At 37.4% G+C, this 20530-nt stretch overlaps 1 protein-coding gene and 1 long non-coding RNA gene across 3 annotated transcripts in view; one reads left to right on the plus strand and one right to left on the minus strand.

Annotated features, from left to right (window-relative positions):
* The window catches only part of LOC121370425, a 32450-nt gene extending 29894 nt beyond the window's left edge, over positions 1–2556 (plus strand). Inside the window, exon 2 of the long non-coding RNA XR_005957680.1 lies at positions 1346–2556. This is a non-coding gene — a long non-coding RNA (uncharacterized LOC121370425). The remainder of the gene's footprint in view (positions 1–1345) is intronic.
* Positions 2557–4424: 1868 nt separating this feature from the next.
* Positions 4425–20530, minus strand: part of LOC121370426 (general transcription and DNA repair factor IIH helicase subunit XPD-like) — a 51328-nt gene continuing 35222 nt past the window's right edge. For both annotated transcript variants that reach the window (XM_041495644.1, XM_041495645.1), the window contains 6 exons: positions 16250–16342; positions 12941–13013; positions 11198–11268; positions 10243–10386; positions 7912–8055; positions 4425–6644 (listed from right to left, as the gene is read on the minus strand). In XM_041495644.1, coding sequence (XP_041351578.1) covers positions 6552–6644; positions 7912–8055; positions 10243–10386; positions 11198–11268; positions 12941–13013; positions 16250–16342 — 618 coding nt within the window. In that variant the 3' untranslated portion in view covers positions 4425–6551. The remainder of the gene's footprint in view (positions 6645–7911; positions 8056–10242; positions 10387–11197; positions 11269–12940; positions 13014–16249; positions 16343–20530) is intronic.

Consider the following 20530-nt stretch of genomic DNA (forward strand, 5'->3'; position numbering starts at 1 on the left):
GTCTTTACTCTTTTTAGAAATATATTTTCACTTGCACTACTTTATATCAAGTTTTTACTCTTTTTAGAAATAAATTTTCACTTGCACTACTTTATATCAAACATAAGTCTTTGCTCGTTTTAGAAATATATTTTCACTTGCACTTACTTTAGCTCAAACATAAGTCTTTACTCTTTTTAGAAATATATTTTCACTTGCACTACTTTATATCAAACATAAGTCTTTACTCTTTTTAGAAATATATTTTTACTTCCACTACTTAATATCAAACATAAGTCTTTACTCTTTTTAGAAATATATTTTCACTTGCACTTACTTTAGCTCAAACATAAGTCTTTACTCTTTTTAGAAATATATTTTCACTTGCACTACTTTATATCAAACATAAGTCTTTACTCTTTTTAGAAATAAATTTTCACTTGCACTACTTTATATCAAACATAAGTCTTTACTCGTTTTAGAAATATATTTTCACTTGCACTACTTTATATCAAACATAAGTCTTTACTCTTTTTAGAAATATATTTTCACTTGCACTACTTTATATCAAACATAAGTCTTTACTCTTTTAGAAATATATTTTCACTTGCACTACTTTATATCAAACATAAGTCTTTACTCTTTTTAGAAATATATTTTCACTTGCAGTACTTTATATCAAACATAAGTCTTTACTCTTTTTAGAAATATATTTTCACTTACACTACTTTATATCAAATATAAGTCTTTTAGTCTTTACAGAAATTAATTTTCACTTACACTACTTTATATGAAACATAAGTCTTTACTCTTTTTAGAAATATACTTTCAGTTGCACTTACTTTAGCTTAAACATAAGTCATGATGTGACTTCCATTTGTCTACAGCTTCCTTAAGGAAGTTAACCGTTTGTTTTGTTTAAACGACACCACTAGAGCATGTTGATTTTTTTTCTGTAAACAGTTCTGGTTTAGAACATTATGTATATGTTATTATTGTTAACCCTGAGTACAGGAATGTGATACTTGTTTAAAAATATTAACTGAAATGATCTTTTAAAAAATGTAGTGAGTTTTCTATAGGACTACATATATGTATCACAATTAGCTAATGTTTAACATCCAATAACTGATGTGTTCTGGTAGTGTTCTTAAACAAAACAAACCTTAACTTTTATAAACTTGAAAACTGTATCATAATTAAAAGTAATCTTTCAGCATTTCAGATTACGTTCAGTCTACTTTAGTAAAAATTAATCAATGCAAGAAAAGAAAAAAAGAAGAAAAGAAACGGAAATCAGATTTAAAAAGCTGGAAAGTAATATCCCTGTGCATTGCCAAATTCCTTTAATTTTAAATGAATCAAGGTTTCCAATTTTAGATTGTGCATGCATATTATTCCTTTAATAATTTCTGCCATTTAGTATAGAAGATTTTTTATAGTACAATAATAGTCCATGTTAGGTTAGGTTTTGTTGTCTTTTGCAAAAATTGTTGTTAGCTGCTTTTTTTGCTTCTTTTTTTGCATCTTTGTCATTTTAATAGAGACATAAGAACAAGATATTTGTGGATGAAATTAAACAACATCAGCTAATAGTTCTACATTTAGATTTCATTTGACACCAATATCACAGATTCTTAGTAACAATGGCTTATTCTGGTAAAACCAGATTGTATGGTTTGTTATACTCGTAACACCATACAAAATAAGCTTAGGAAATTATGTAGTGCTAAAATAGGAGGGAGAGTATTTACAACATGTATGTGTTTGAAACTTTCACAGTATTAGACATAAAAGCATTAACAAAGGCATGACTGATGATCAGTTTGGATATCTTTATGATGGTGGTTATATGCAGTTTTTGAGTGATTCAGTTCAACATTATAAGTGTCCCCGTCACACCAACTGGTGTCTTTTATATCACAATGACCAATAACACATGCAGTATTGTTTGTAAAATAGTCGCATATCACAATGGCCAATAACACACTGTATTGTGAGTAAAATAGTCGCCTTTTCATACCAATAGGTCACTGGGAACTCCAAAGATGAGCTTCTTTTGACCTGTTCAATTATGGAGTTACCAGACTTTATTTTTATGTTTAAATTTTAAAACTATTTATTGATTGTTGTAAATATTTTTATATACATTAAAATGCAGCCATTCAATAATTACATAACACTCCTAGGGGAAGAGGATATTATGAGATGCAGTATAAGGAAGGGTAAGGGGTGTTTGTTAAGAGGTATGTAATATTTTCAAAACAGTGTCTTATTTTATTAAAGTTGATGCAGCCAGTGATGGTAAATTTATTTCATTAATTTACATATGAATTTTTTTTATCTTGTATTTAATAAAACAAAAATCTAAACGGAAAATCCAATAATATTGGTCAGCTTGACAGGAAAGGAGAGATGGAGGTGTGAGTATTATATAATTTTGAGGAGCTGCTTTTAACATTAGAAAATGTTTATGATGGAGGGGTACAAAAACCAATGCCAGTCTTTGTGTTGATCAGTTGTGGAATGTCATCCATATATTTACAGCATTTTGTGTAATAAATTGTGCAAAACTTACAGATTCTTGTTTTGTTTGATTGTGACCTGGTTATTGTAAAGACAATATCAGGGAATCTGATGGAAGAAAGTTTAGCGGTTATTTGAATGTCAGATATGACAAATTTTTCATTTTTATACCGACCAATCAGTAACATCACTTCTATTCATGATTTTTGTATTCAACATGTCATGATTTTCAGTTTTCTCGAAGAGGAACTTTTTATGTTCCTTCAAAAGTTATAATATACCAAATCCACTGGGGACAATGTTAATGTACTTGGTTAAAAACACTATGCAATATATCAATTAAAATCATTCATGGCTCATTTTTTATATAAAAGGATGTCTTTACAGCACAAAATTGTAGTAATTTTATGTACATGCATTTTTACAGGTACCACAAATGTTTTAAGCATAAGGTTTCATGTACTGCCTAGATTAAACATTGTTTGGACAATAGCAGAAATGGTAATATACTGTTCAAAATAAGTAGGTGATATTTGAATATAGCATTAAATAATGGAGATTGTTCAGTATATATTTTAATAGGAATTATTGCAATATCAAAAGGGTTCATTAGACCATACATTAGCGTCAAGTGTTCATGTCTGGGTAGTTGGACATGGCCAGATGAAACACAAATTTATACCAAGGGTGAATTTGATATTTTGGTTTCGGGGGTTATTAATGGGTAAAACCCCTGTGATTCTCTAAACATACAGATCTGATGAGGCATGTTCCTCATGAAGTGTCCAATCGGATTTTGTGGGTTCCTGGCCCATTTTTGGAGCACAACACCCAACTTGGCCAAAATGGTCGGCTGATTTTCACGTCTGAGGTGTGTCCCTTGATGTTCCAGACATGTTAAATGGTTGAAAGGTTTGGGTTCAGAGTTGGCCAAGGAAGTGTGGTATGTTTTTCTGTTGCATGAATGAAGTCGGACATTTTTATCTCGTTAAAAAAAAAAAAAGGTCAACGTGACGCACAATAGGCACTACTATGGGTTCAATTATATTGTCTCGATAGTACTGACCTGTGACCCTCCCTTGGACCATGTGAACTTGGATTCTGGCAGTTATTTGATTCCACCAAAGATCATAATTGACATCCATCTAATTAAGGTTATATGGTGTATGGTTAAGGACCACAAATATAATTAAGAGAAGAAACCCACAGCCACCACTATGGACTACTCTTCAATTAGCAGCAATGGATCTTATAAAATACATTATTCCACATACAAGACAGGACTGTACATACCATGGCCTTTAATACACCAGTTGTGGAGCACTGGCTGGAATGAGAAATGGCCCAATGGGCCCACCAATGAGGATTGATCCTAGACCACACTGCACATCAAAATGAACGAATTGGAAAAGAAAGAAAGAAATGTTTTATTTAACGACGCACTCAACACATTTTATTTACGGTTATATGGCTAAGGACCACACAGATTTTGAGAGGAAACCCGCTGTCGCCACTATATGGGTTACTCTTCCGATTAGCAGCAAGGGATCTTTTATTTGCACTTCCCACAGGCAGGATAGCACAAACCATGGCCTTTGTTGAACCAGTTATGGATCTCTGGTTGGTGTAAGTGGTTTACACCCACCCATTGAGCCTTGTGGAGGACTCGCTCAGGGTTTGGAGTCTGTATCTGGAATAAAAATCCCATGCTACGACTGGGATCCGAACCCAGTACCTACCAGCCTGTAGACCGATGGCCTACCACGATGCCACCGAGGCCGGTGAACGAATCGGGGTCTGTATAATAAAAGTATTCTGATCATTGTAGCAGCTCAAACATTTTGTTTCCTAATAGTAATACAATTATTAGAAGGTAAAATCCAGTTTGGGTTACTACAAACATTCATTTTAAAAACTCCCCCTACCGTATATAGGCCCCAAAAAGTAAACACTTCATTATCAACATTACCAAACTATACTCCCTGAAATTTGCTAAAAAAATCAACACCAAACATACGGTATATAAATTACAAATACATTTTTAATGCCCGTTTTATTTTATTTTTTACAAAAACAGATTTATAAAATGTTTGATCATGAAATTTTATAAACTTTAATATTATAGTGCCCTGGTTGAGAAATTAAACAAATGTAAATGAGTAAAAATGACCGGGTTATTGTCATCTGTTAACTTTCTTCACATAGTTTCAGTTTCTTTGGGAAGCTACTTATTTCCAGTTTCTTGACAATTATAAAACTTATCCAGTTTGTACAACACAGTTCCCATATAACAATTTCAATGTCTTTCTATGTATAGCACAGTTCTAGTTCTTCATTTATTAGCAATGTCTGCACAATACAATAGTTCCAGTTTCTTCACACTACAACACGGTTCACTTTCCTCACATATATAATACACTTCCAGTTTCTTCACACTACAACACGGTTCACTTTCCTCACATGTATACTGGTAATACACTTCCAGTTTCTTTACACTACAACACGGTTCACTTTCCTCACATATATAATACACTTCCAGTTTCTTTACACTACAACACGGTTCACTTTCCTCACATATATAATACACTTCCAGTTTCTTCACACTACAACATGGTTCACTTTCCTCACATATATACCGGTAATACACTTCCAGTTTCTTCGCAATACAACACAGTTCACTATCCTCATATATATATAATACACTTCCAGTTTCTTCACACTACAACATGGTTCACTTTCCTCACATATATAATACACTTCCAGTTTCTTCACACTACAACATGGTTCACTTTCCTCACATGTATACTGGTAATACACTTCCAGTTTCTTTACACTACAACACGGTTCACTTTCCTCACATATATACTGGTAATACACTTCCAGTTTCTTCACACTACAACACAGTTCACTTTCCTCACATATATACTGGTAATACACTTCCAGTTTCTTCACACTACAACACAGTTCACTTTCCTCACATATATACTGGTAATACACTTCCAGTTTCTTTACACTACAACACAGTTCACTTTCCTCACATATATACTGGTAATACACTTCCAGTTTCTTTACACTACAACACAGTTCACTTTCCTCACATATATAATACACTTCCAGTTTCTTTACACTACAACACAGTTCACTTTCCTCACATATATACTGGTAATACACTTCCAGTTTCTTTACACTAAAACCCAGTTCACTTTCCTTATATAATACACTTCCAGTTTCTTCACACTACAACCCAGTTCACTTTCCTCACATATATACTGGTAATACACTTCCAGTTTCTTTACACTACAACACAGTTCACTTTCCTCACATATATACTGGTAATACACTTCCAGTTTCTTTACACTACAACCCAGTTTTACTTTCCTCACATATATAATACACTTCCAGTTTCTTCACACTACAACCCAGTTCACTTTCCTCACATATATAATACACTTCCAGTTTCTTCACACTACAACACGGTTCACTTTCCTCACATATATAAGACACTTCCAGTTTCTTCACACTACAACAGAGTTTACTTTTCTCTCATATATAATACACTTCCAGTTTCTTCACACTACAACCCAGTTCCACTTTCCTCACATATATAATACAGTCCACGTTTCTTCACCAGTTTCAGCTTCTTTCAGCAATATGGTTTAGTTTTTTGTACTCTACTTAGTTTCATCAAGGGTACCACAATGTAAGCTTAGTTCCATGTACACCAATAATTCACATTTTTCCACATGCAAAACATGGTCCCAACTTCTTCACAATGTGCCACATGGTTCCAATTTCTTTACATTCTACTTCATTTCAGTTTCTTCACTTGTAGAAAACTCTTCCAGTTTCTTTCTTTGTACAATGCCATTTTAGTTTCTTGACATTTGTCTCTGTTCTAGTTACTCCTTTCCAGCTCTTCCTGTTGGCTCATTTCTTTGTCCACATATTTGGGATCCATGGATCCAGTAACACGGATAGTATTCTCAATACTTCCACGAGTCTGGCATGTCTGTCTGTGAGATACTTTGATGACAGCTCTAATGTTCTCACACATACTGCATTTTCGATGCCAGTTTTTTCTGCATCTCTTCTGATTGAAGCTGTTCCAGAGTTAGTAGAGAGTGGCCAAGCTGATCATCCTGAAAAATATCATAAAACATTATAAATGTCTTAGAACAAAACAAGTTTTAGTCATTAGGAATTTACACTGAAGCAGACAATTTAACCCATCTAAAATGTTACAGTTTTTAATAAACACTGAATTTCTTCACTGGGTGCTTCATATATATTCAGGATTTGTTTTTTCACTACAAAACTATAGCTATTTGGTGTACACGTATGGTTATTTTGATAGATGGTCTCGAGTGAAAGAGGAAACCACCACTACCACAAGCTACTCCTGTCAGGATTCTTTTTATATAAACCCAATAGACAGGACAATAAATACTAACATATTAATAGGGCCTCCACGAGTCCAAAAACATTGGACTCGAGTACTTGAGGGTCAAACTTGACCAAGACCAGAGTACCCGACACTTACACTAGATGATAATGAAACAAAGGAATAAAGTAAACTAGCATTATGCATCTTAATTAAAGCGCAGAACATGGATGCCAAATCGTGTCATTGTATTGCATTTAGAAACCGGTTGATATGTTCAGTGTTGTGACGGATGGACAGCCAGTTTAAGAAGAGAAACTAGTGCATGATCTTATAATTATTGTGCAACTTACATCGTTGGTTATCTACTTCTGAAATTATTGTCCTACATTGTCCAATATATTATAGTTCATCAATGTATTCCACCTTGTACGAAAACTTGAGTCCTATGAGCGGACTCAAGTCTTGCTAGACTCGACCCATGCCCGAGTACTCGTGGAGACCCTACATACTAAGGTCTTTGATATACAAGCCGTGGGTCACTGATTTGGATGGGGAAAGTCCATTGATAGAGTCTGATCCTATGACCCATCACACCTCAAGTATATCCTGCCTCAGGTGATTCATATACCTGGCATTATCATGGCTCATTAAAAGTATTTTAATTTTGTAATTACTAATTTTACATTATACTTAGAAAGAGAATAAAAAAGGAAGAACCAATTTTATGGCCTCAAGGAGATTTCGAGTTCACTGGATTCCAAAAAGCAATTTTGTTTACAGTATTTCTTAAACTGATAAACACTGATAACTGAAATCAGATATCACTTTGATTATATAGTTTAAGATTATCCATATCCATACATCGTATGTGTTTTTGTCATCAAGGTGTATCTAATACCTCAAAATGCATTTTTCATATTTTTAAAAGCACATTAAGTAACTGTTATGGAGAAGAACTCTAGTCAGTAGAGTCTGTGACTTTAATGGCCGATATGGTTTTAGCAGATGTCACCATCACATACCCGACTGAAAGGTTGTGCCATCAGTCTGAGGAATCTCTTGCCGACTTGGACGGCTTCATCAATGGACAGATTACACAGGTTGTCTGTCAGGTGTTCCTGGATCCAACGTGGTATCTTGTTCCGTTTGTCGGCCCGGGCAAATCTCTATCAACAGAAACAAAAAGTAAGAACAGTAAAAAACTGTAAAAAAAAAAAAACAGAGGTCCCAAAGTGTCAAATGTATGCAACAGACTTTATTTATTCATTTGTTGTCAAATTGTTCAAATTTAAGCAAGGATGTTTTTATGTTGCCATCCACAAATTGAATAAGTATAATTATATATATTTTTTACATGATAAAGAAAATGTGTGGAACCAAAATATTCATGACATAGGAGATGCTATATTGCTCCAACTTTCTGACTGATGAAATCTGAAAAAAAGTTTTTGATTTATACCAGTAAAAAAACCAAGCTGATAGCATACGACCAAATGATAAATATGTACTACCAAATGATAAATATGTACTACCAAATGATAAATATGTACTACCGTATATCTTTGTCTATAAGTCAAATGTTATTCATCAAAATATTATTTTATAACTTGGGGGGGGGGGGGGGGGGGGGGTCGACTTATAAGGGGGTCAGAAAATTATACCAAAAAATATTATAATTTTTGGGAAGGTATTGCAATTTTTTATTGTTGAATTATCTGATATGGAATTTGTAATGTCATGTAGAATTAATGCCAAAGGGAAAAGTGTGCATTATGAATGAAGGAAATTGGACAAATGTTTTTGAACTTAGTATGCCGAGAGTAGCTTGTTATGGCATTAGATCGGTTTTGGTTATAAAATGTATTGTGGAAAGACGAACCGATCTCACATGCCAACACAACAGTCCACTTTATTAAAATAACAACCATCACTTGACAGCAAAACTAAACAATGCTAAGCACTGTTGCGTCTGGTTATTCTGCAATCTGGTCACTGGAATTATTCACTGTTAAAAAAAAAAAAAATTCATACAAAATATATATACACCAACACGTTCATTATCAGCTTCATGAATATTAATCAGCTTTCACTAAAAATAACATAGACCGATTATAACAGGGAGCAAGCAATTTTGGTGCGAAAACCAGTATTTTCCACAACACTCAACATAACAGAGTTATCTTTCTTCACCTTATTATTTGGCTGATGCCATCAAGATGAATACCAACTTTCACTTTCACCCTGAATATCGTACTGATCTATTGATATTTGAAGTCATTGTTTATGCACAAAACCATGCCGTAATGTTCAAGCAGTCTTCACCATGTATACCGTAATGACATTTGATTGGAAATGGAATAGGTCAAAGTTTCTAAAATAAGTTTCTTTTGTTCCTATAAAGTATACTGTTATGTAGAAATAACATTGGTATAATGCACCTTTAATTATATGTGCCGAGTCACGTGACATGTGTGACGTATGTATGCAGGGAACCTCATTCAAGGGTCTGAGTACCCGGTGTTCGAATAAAATGGATGATCCTTGTCAGCTTTGTTAATCTTGTTTAATTTAACAAGTTTATTTACTTATGTTATAAGAGCCATTTATGATTCTCATTTTCTGAAAGTATGAATTACTTTAATATTTATTGGTCATTTTTTTACGGGTCGACTTATAACGGGTCAATAATAATAATTAAAAAAAGGTTTCTGAGCTTGAAATTAGAGACTCAATTTATAGATTTACAGGCGAAGATATATGGTAAGCTTTGTTTTTCAGAACTTCTTAAAAATTGTTTTTATCATGACAGACTTTTTGTTTGGCTTATTATCAAATGATAACAAATATAAAGCTCTTTTTTTTACTAGGGCATTTTGAAAAAGCAAATCTTCCATACCAACAAATATCGAACTGAGTTTCTGTTTAGCTAATTACCAAATGATAAAGAAGGAAATGTTTTATTTAATGACGCACTCAACACATTTTATTTACGGTTATATGGCGTCTGACATATGGTTAAGAACCACAGAGATATAGAGAGGAAACCCGCTGTCGCCACTTCATGGGATACTCTTTTTCGAATAGCAGCAAGGGATCTTTTATATGCACCATCCCACAGACAGGATAACACATACCACGGCCTTTGATATACCAAGTCATGGTGCACTGGCTGGAGCAAGAAATAGCCCAATGAGCCCACTGACAGGGATCGATCCCAGACCGACCGCGCATCAAGCGAATGCTTTACCACTGGGCTACGTCCCATCCCCAAATGATAAAGAAGTACAAAGCTCAGAAAATGCAAGCTGTCCATCATCACAGAGTTTCAAGTGAGTTTTTGTTTAGTTTATTACCTTGTCAGCGAACACCATGATCCCGTAGTCCGTCTTCCCTCTTAAGACCCGTCCAACACACTGTGCCGCGTGTCTCATGGCGTCAAACGTCAGAAAGTCGTTCTCACGAATCTGATAATTATCCCGCAAATATTCCAGTCTGGCCTAAAATTGAAGAAGAGATAAACTGTGAGTAAATAATATTTTGATGCTTTTGGGTAATGGTTTATCTTATTTAACAAAGGCAAAAAGAAAACCCCCAGAAAAAAACCCCAACAACAAACAAACCAAATAAACCCCCAATCATTTTCTATTTTATCATACACGGTATTTAATGCTGCCATTTTGGAAATGGAACATCACATAACTTACATCATATGAGGAGAGGTAAACTGCTTGCCTGATGCGCAGTCAGTCTACAATTGATTCCCATCGGTGGGCCCATTGGGCTGTTTCTCGCTCCAGCCAGTGCACCAAGACTGGTATATGATTATCGGTCTGTATGTAAGTATGCATTATCCTGATATGTGCAATCCTGTCTGTGTGATGGTGCATGTAAGAGAGCCCTTGCTACTAACAGGAAAATGTTTGACATCCAATAGCACTAATTAATGTGCACTAGTGGTGTTGTTAAACAAAACAAACATTATATTTTAACAGTGCTGTAGTGGTTAAGCTATTTGACTTCGGGTTGCTTAGATTTCTGAATCATGTAATCTAAACCGACCCGAACTGAACCATATTCGCCAGTGTATCATTGACACACCAGAATCCAAACCCAAACTAACCCATAAGCATGCTGCTCAATCCACATGAGTATGTGAATTAATACCAAAATGGATTGAGATGTTTTGGTACCCGTATTTGGTGTGTCATGACCCATATCATATCCGGATCAAAACACATTGATACATTTTAAGGTTTGGTGTGTCAACAGTATTAGTTAAAAACATGCTTTGTAAATCTGGCCAATTACCTTTAAAATACGGCTCTGAGTGTAGACATATGGAACGCCAAACATAATGACAGCTCGGCCAAAATGGTGGTCTGAAAACAGAAGTTATAAAACAGATATTAAATGTCTGTACTAAAATATCCAAATTAACTAAATTAAGGTGTACTGTGTTATTAGTTTATTGAAATTCATTCCATAAGTGCTCCAGGACTAAATAAAATATCAAAGATCATACAGAATTTCAATTAGACTCTAACAATTATTAGCAATTTGGCAAACAGTGATGTGAATGAATAAAAACACCAGTGTGTCTTTGATGGGATTTCATAGCAATAACAATGGGAATTATAAACATGTTGCAACTTATAGGTTTTGCCTGATGCATGGTTGGTCTAGGATCAATTTCCATTGGTGGGCCCTTTGGGCTATTTCTCATTCCTTCCAGTGCTCCACAACTGGTGTAACAAAAGCCATGGTATGTACTATCCTGTCTGTGGGATCCATTACAGCATGCATGCTAACAGGAAAGAGTAACCTATTATGTGGCGGCAGTGGGTTTCCTCTCTCAAAATCTGTGTGGTCCTTAACCATATGCCCAATGCCATGTAACCGTAATTAAAATGTGTTGAGTGCATCCTTTCTTCCTTTAACTTATAGATTATCAAGCTCATAACAAGTCTTGACCATAATGTTGTTCCGTGGTAGCCCACTGGGCTACCAGGTTATGAAATCTGGTAGACCTCAGTAAAAATTGGTAGCCCTATAATTTTAATAAAGTAAAAAAAGGGAAAGCAAAAAGCAAAATAATGTTATTTATTTATTGTTTAAGGTTGTTTTTAGAGGTGTTTAAGTGTCTTGTTGATTCCAGAGTAACTAGGTGTGTAAACAAATGTAGAGTAGCCTGGTGGACTACCGGTTTTAGGTATCTGGTAGCCCAAGTGAGAAATTGGTAGCCAAAATACCTGGGTCACTGCTAATGTCGAGCCCTGTCATAATGTAAAGTAACCGTGTACAAAGGTTAGAACACAGTGTTTATTTCTATGCCTGTTTATGGAACATTATGTAAATCAGTAGTAACCTAATGCATAATAACAGAGTGTTACTGCTCTACACTTTTAGAACAAGTATCACAATTACATACCACTAACCACTAATAAATAATGAGTTTTGTTATTATTATGAGAAAAAAATTAAAGTTCGAAGTAAAAGAAAATACTTTTTAGAATGTTAGGCTTGTTCAGTTGGTACAAAGGTTTCTAAAAATAGTATCAATAATTTGAAGTCTATGTTGTAGATTTGCATTCATAAATTTATGATGTTTTGCATTTACCAGTTTAACATGCAATAGCCAATGTATTTTTTGAGCTGGGGTGTCGTTAAACATCTATTCTAGTCATAAATTTATCTGTTAAATCAATTTAACTATGTAAGCATTTCAGTAATTCATAAGTTTTACACCATGACTCATCATTTGCTGACAGTCATTGTCAACTAATCTTAGCAACTGTTGGAAAATTTGACATTTAAAAGCTATCTCAGATATGATTTTTTATGTTGCACAATTCATGAAAGTATGATTTTCAAATATCACTCATTAGCATACATTTGTATTTGACAAGAAACATCAAACATTTCCCCCATATATTATGTTTCTTCTGGGTTTTAATACTTTATAGTATGTAGAGTTACATAAATAGTTATGTTTATTTCAAAACTTTAAAACCCAAAACCAATCCTTTGTGATATATTTGAACATTTACATACCAAAATCAATCCCTTCGGATACCTTTCCCCTTGCAACCGAAAGCAAGACAGCTCCTCTTCCATTTTCACAAGCCTGTAATACCGATACAACAAAATAAAACATTAATCAAATAGTACATACAATGAGTAAAGTTAATAATGAGTCTATTGAGGGCAATCAATACTCTATCACATCACACTTCATGAGAGCACTCTACCAGTGAGCTATATCCCACCCCTTAGTTACGGTATTGTAACAGAAACTTTCACCTAAGTCTCTGTTACCGTGTTGATGTCAGCACTACGTTATCATATCTACCCACCCCCAAGAGACAGAAGAAAACCTAGATTCCACATATAATGACCAATAATATATCTGTCTTGCACTCCTACCAGAAACAATGATTGATCTCAATCCTGTCATCAGAACCAATTATTTCTTTGCCAGCCCTACACTCCTCCTATCAGAATCAATCATTTTTCTCCCAGCCCCGCACTCCTAAAAGAACCAATGATATCTTTGCCAGCCCTGCACTCCTCCTACAAGACCCAAGGATATATCTGCCAATCCTGCATTCCTCCTACCAGACCCAAGGATATATCTGCCAACCTTGCACTCCTCCTACAAGACCCAAATATATAGCTGCCAGCCCTGCACTCCTTCTATCACTCAAGGATATATATGCCAGCCCTGCACTCCTCCTACCAGATCCAATGATATATCTGCCAGCCCTGCACTCCTCCTACCAGACCTAAGGATATATCTGTCAGCCCTGCACTCCTCCTACCAGATCCAATGATATATCTGCCAGCCCTGCACTCCTCCTACCAGACTCAAGGATATATATTCCAGCCCTGCACTCCTCCTACCAGATCCAATGATATATCTGCCAGCCCTGCACTCCTCCTACCAGACCTAAGGATGTATCTGTCAGCCCTGCACTCCTCCTACCAGACCCAAGGATATATATGCCAGCCCTGCACTCCTCCTACCAGACCCAAGGATATATCTGCCAGCCATGCACTCCTCCTACCAGATGCAAGGATATATCTACTACCCCTGCACTCCTCCTACCAGAACCAATGATATCTCTCTCTGCACTCCTCCTACCAGAAGCAAGATCAAGGATATATCTGCCAACCCTGCATTCGTCCAACCTGAGAGCAAGATTTAACTCAGTCGGTAAAGTGCTCGCCTAAGGATCCATTCTCTGACTGGCTTTTTCTATCCCAACCATATCAAAAGCTGTGGTATGTACTGTCCTGTCTGCGGGTAAGTACATATAAATGATGCAGGCCTTCTTTAACACTATACAACATCCAATAGCTGATGATTAAAAGCATTCTGAGAGTAGTGCTAAAGCAATACATGTCCCCAATTTTTTTTTATAACTCTTAAGTTCAAGGGCCATAACTCTGTCAAATAAGGGTTAATCACCATGAAAGTCAAACTTGATCTCTAACAGTATATGATAAAAGCTAAACACAAAAAGTCCTGAAAATTATGTGTGTGACAAATGGACAGACAGACAGATGGATTGACAGCAGAACAATGTAGACGAAACCTATAACTTTTCCTCCCACCAGAACAAACAATTTCTCTCCCTAGCCATATACTACTCCCATCAGAACTCTGTACTCCTCCCACCGGGACCAATGATTTTATCCAAGGGGCTGCATACCTCCTACCAGGACCTATGATTTCTCTCCCAGGTCCTGCATTCTCCTACCAAGACAAATAATTACTCGGTTTTGCACTCCACTAAGACCAATGATTTGTACCCAAGATCCTGCCATGACCAATGATTCCTCTTCCCCCAAGATCCTGCCATGACCAATGATCCCTCTTCCCCCAAGATCCTGCCAGGACAAATGATTGCTCTTCTGGGATCAGAATGCATAAGGACCCTGGTCCATGCACGACTCCAACCAGAACCCTGCACCCATGGCCACCAGGACCTTCGAGTCATGCATTCCTTTTATATCATTTCTGCCTCAGCACTCCTCCCAGCAAGACTAATGATCTATTTTCTCCAACAAATCCTGCACTTCTCTACTCAGTCCTGCATTCCCTATACCAGGACCAGTGAACTCGCTCTTGGTTTTGCACTTCTCCACAGGGGTGGGACATAGCCCAGTGGTAAAATGCTCGCTTGATGAGTAGTCGGTCTAGGATTGATCCCTGTCGGTGGGCCCACTGGGCTATTTCTCGTTCCATCTAGTGCACCACAACTAGTACTACTAAAGGCCATGCTATCAATAGGATGGTGGTGCATATAAAAGATCCCTTGCTATTGATGAAAGAAAGTAGTGCGTTTCCTCTTTAAGACTATATGTCACAATTTCCAAATGTTTGACATCCAGTAGCCAATAATAAATCAATGTGTTCTAGTAGTGTTATTAAACAGAATGTTTGCACTCCCCCACCATATCTTGCACTCCTCCCACCAGGACCAATGATCTCTCTCCCTGTCTGACATTCCTCTACAAGATCCTGCACTTATCTAGCAGGCCCTGCACTCTTCCTACTAAAATCAATGATTTTTCTTTCAGGTCCTGTACTCTTACCAGGACCAATGATCTCTCTCCTGGTCCCAGTCTCTGCCCACATCCCACCTCATCCCATGGATTGCAGTAGTAACAAGGACTGAATGTTTCCTACTTTCTGGTAATTGCCCTCATCCCAGACCCTGCCTCACCCAACCCCATAGATCTGAAGTAGTAACAAGGACAGAATGTTTCATACCATCTGGTCGTTGCCCCCCTCCCACAGATCTGAAGTAGTAACAAGAACCGAACATTTCCTACTTTCTGGTAGTTGCCCTCATCCCAGACCCTGCTCTCGCCCTACCCTATCCCATGCATCTGAAGTAGACACAAGAACCGAATGTTTCCTACCTTCTGGTAGTTGCCCTCATCCCAGACCCTGCCCTCATCCCAGACCCTGCCCTCGCCCCACCCTATCCCATGCATGTGAAGTAGACACAAGAAGCGAATGTTTCCTACCTTCTGGTAGTTGCCCTCATCCCAGACCCTGCCCTCATCCCAGACCCTGCCCTCGCCCCACCCTATCCCATGCATCTGAAGTAGACACAAGAACCGAATGTTTCCTACCTTCTGGTAGTTGCCCTCATCCCAGACCCTGCCCTCATCCCAGACCCTGCCCTCATCCCAGACCCTGCCCTCGCCCCACCCTATCCCATGCATGTGAAGTAGACACAAGAAGCGAATGTTTCCTACCTTCTGGTAGTTGCCCTCATCCCAGACCCTGCCCTCGCCCCACCCTATCCCATGCATGTGAAGTAGACACAAGAAGCGAATGTTTCCTACCTTCTGGTAGTTGAGTAGAGCGAGAGACGTCTCAGCAGCATCTTGGGTCTCAATGAAGAGAAGCTTGTGTTTCTGGATCTGATCAATAATACCCTGAAAACATAGAGGCAGGTTCGGTCAGTGAAATGAAAACTATCAACAATATCATAACAGTGTGTTCATTAATTATTTGTGTTGTTAAAGCTTGTTAGTGTATTCAATGTAGTGATGCACTGAATACACAGGGTATATTATGTAGTATTTAAATGTCATGGAAAAAACCCTCCAATAATAATAATAATAATAATAAAATAAAAAAATAAAAAATAATATTTTTTAAAAAATAATTAAAACATAAAAATAAATAATAATAAAAATAAATAAGTCAATCAATCAATCAATCATATATAAACAAATTATATAATCAAATAAATATAAATAAAACACCACCACTCAATAACTAACACAATTTCATAATACCAAAATGCATAGCTTTGGAAAACCATGTGTGATGTTGATAAATCAAGCATAAAGTAAAACATACCAAAACCCAATAATAAGCACAATTTCACAATCTTAAATTGCATAGTTCAATAAAACCATATGTTCTGTTGATCAATAAAGTGTACATAGTGATTAACACAATTTTACAATCTCCAAAAGCAAAGCTTTAAAAAACCATGTGCACTGTTAATCAATCAAGCATAAAATAAACACCCAGCATCAACCAATAATAAATACAATTCCACAATCTCCAACTGTACAGCTCAAGAAACCATACTGATCAATCAAGTTTACACAATGATAAATATAACTTCACAATCTCCAAATGCACAGCTTTAGAAAATCATGTGCACTGTTAATCAATCAAGCATAAAAAACAATTACCAAAAAATAACAACCCAACATCACCCAATTATAAACACAATTCCACAATCTCCAACTGTACAGCTCAAGAAACCATACTGATCAATCAAGTTTACACAATGATAAATATAACTTCACAATCTCCAACTGTACAGCTCAAGAAACCATACTGATCAATCAAGTTTACACAATGATAATTACAAGTTTACAATCTCCAACTGCACAGCTCACTGATCAATGAAGCGTAGTAAAGTTTAAAAACACCACCAACCCAGTTAACAATCAATAACAAAAGTTGGCAGTGATCTATTATTAGTCAGTTGCCTCATGACAAAAGCATTGTGTGCTACTGCATGGGTCACAGATACACATACTTGTGACAGTGGCAGTGAATGTGCATGGTGACAGTGTCAAGGCAGAAAGCATGGACTGCTGTCACTTTCAGCTGGAGGGTGTGGTTACCCCCGGCCAATCAGACGGCTCGGTTTTAGTTGGCATGGAGGCTGTATATAAACCAGTGACAGCAGCTGTTTTGTCATCACAACAGTTCAGTGAGGGGAGGGAGATAGATAGAGAGACAGACAGAGAGAGATTTACCGAGAGTGGATGGTGATTTTGTTTTTCAACCCATGGCTGATGAGCTGACAACAGTAATGGCTGACGATGACGACATGGTGAGGTCAGTTCAGTCAGAGGTGTGCCGACTGCCTGACCTGTGCTCAAGCATGGCTGAGATGGGCTACAGTCTCCAGCAGCAACAGCAGACGGCAGATGCACCCCATCAACTACAGCAGCATAAACTGAACGATGTGTGGGAAGGATTACAAACAGTTGTACAAACAGTGGCAGGGGCAGCAGCTCCTGTGCACACCCACTCGGGGCTCACCCACCCTCAGTCTCAGGTGGCCCTCAATGAATCCTACTACCCCATGCCCTCCCTCAAGTCAGCAGGCAAGGTCCCCGGTGATGGCCAGTTCCAAGCTTGGTATGTTTTATACAATATTTTTGGTCCCCACCCCACCCCTCACTTACTATTACCATTAAAATCATAGTATTCTTTCTTTTTTACACCCCATGCTCGCCATCCACATCTGCAGGCAAGGTCCCCTCTGATGGCCAGTTCCAAGCTTGGTATGTTTTATACAATCATTTTTGGTTCTCCACCCCACCCTTCTTATTGTCACTCTAATGCTACCCTTTTTCATTTACACCCCATGCCCTCCCTCAAGTCATAAAGCAGTTTGTGATGACCAGTACCAAGCTTGGTATGTTTTATACAATATATTTGTTCCCCCCCCCCCCACCCCCTCCCCCTACACACACACCGCTCTTTTATTGTCACCCTAATGATAGCACCTACCCTTTTTTTATTTACACCCACTGCCCTCCCAGAGATGGCCAGTTCCAATCTTGGTATGTTTTATTACAATAGTTTTGGTCCCCACCCCTCACTTATTGTTACCCTAATGACAGTACCCTTTATTATATACAACCCTTGCCCTCCATCTTGTCAACAAACAAGGTCCCCTGAGAATGCCAGTTCCAAGCTTGGTATATTTTATGCAATATTTTTGGTCACCCTACCCCCACTTTTTGTTACCCTAATTATGATACCTATGTTTATTTACACCCAGTGCCCTCTCAGCGATAGCCAGTTCCAAGCTTGGTATATTTTATACCATAGTTTTGGTTCCCCACCCCAACCCTCACTTATTGTTACCCTAATGATAGCACTTTAGCATGAGTTCGAGCCTTTCAATGGTTAAGTTAGTTTTAGGGCTAGGGTTAGTCTTTAGAGCCTTGATAGAGGGGTACGGGTTGAACTCTTTCCAGTACTTTTTTTTTTTAATTTACACCCCCTATCCATCATGTCAGCAAACAAGGTTCCCAGTAATGTCCAGTTCCAAGCTTAGTATATTTTACATAATGATGTCCCCAACTCCTGCTTATTCTTACCCTGGTGAAGAACCCCATGTAAAAGTGTTGCACCTGTTCCACATAATAATTTTTAAATGGGAAAGAGTTCAGACTGTTTCCCCCCACCCATTAATTATCACTATCGCTAATCCTAACCCTGAGATGTATTTGGTGGTGGTGGTGGAGGGGGGGGGGGGGGGGGCAGAACTCTTCCCAGAAGAAAAAAAAACCCCGAAGCAAACTCACATGGCATAAAAAATAATTACAATGCCTCTTGTTTTCTCCTGTGATCAACTGTGGAACACCCCTAATGACTGAATGAAGCTTATTTGTTTGAGGGTGGGTGGGTGGGTGAGGAGAGTGGGTGAAACTTTTGCCAAATCTTTTCACCACCTCTTTCAATTCTTACCTAAGTGCAGGGCTTCTAGATTATGGTAGCCCCACTCCCATGGCTAGTGATATTCAATGTTGGGCTAGTAAATAACTAATATTGCCATGCCCGATGGCTACTGAAACAAAATAGTCAAATGTTGCAGTTAAGTCTATTTTGTAAATATAAATAGCCTCCCTCAATAATACCACTTCCATGTATTACATACCCACTACCGTTAAGTTCTAACCAGATGATAAACCCAATAGCTGCCTCTCTCTCCACCCTCAATAATACCACTTCCATGTATTACATACCCACTACTGTTAAGTTCTAACCAGATGATAAACCCGATAGTGGCCTCTCTCTCCACCCTCAATAATACCACTTCCATGTATTACATACCCACATCCATGTAATTTGTACCTAGATAATAAACCATCTCATTCTAATAATGGAGTGTTGCAAACAATACATTTTACATATTTTCTTTCTAAAATCACCCCTCCCTTACCCAACCAGAACTCCCTTTTGAAACAAAAACTGAATATTAATGGGAAGCAATATGCTTGTTGATAGAATGAAATTAGTCTTTATGTTTGGATGACCCCCCCCCCCCCCCCCCCCCCACACTCAACCCCAGCTAGGTATAGCCATAAAGATTAGAAGTTTAAAATAATCAAATGCAATAAGTTGCATGAAATAACTAAGAAGGAAAGTAAATGTTTTATTTAATGACACACTCAACACATTTTATTTACGGTTATATGTCGTCAGACATATGGTTAAGGACCATACAGATATTGAAAGAGGAAACCAGCTATCGCCTCTTCATGGGCTATTCTTTTCTATCAGCAGCAAGGGATCTTTCATATGTATTCTCCCATAGACAGGATTGCACATACCACAGCCATTGATATACCAGTCGTGGTGCACTGGCTGGAACAAGAAATAGTCCAATGGGCCTACCGACGGGGATCGATCCCAAACCGACCGCTTTACCACTGGGCCACCTCTAACTAAGCGGGAGGCAAGGAGCTGATGTGCGGCAACAATAATGCTTTATAATTGTTAGAGTTCATCCTCTAAATTCTCAGAGAAATGCAATACAGTTATGCCACATGATAGGCTAACAATGTTTTGTTTAA

The sequence above is a fragment of the Gigantopelta aegis genome, chromosome 4 (assembly GCF_016097555.1).
Source record: "Gigantopelta aegis isolate Gae_Host chromosome 4, Gae_host_genome, whole genome shotgun sequence".
Classification (NCBI taxonomy): Eukaryota; Metazoa; Mollusca; class Gastropoda; order Neomphalida; family Peltospiridae; genus Gigantopelta; species Gigantopelta aegis.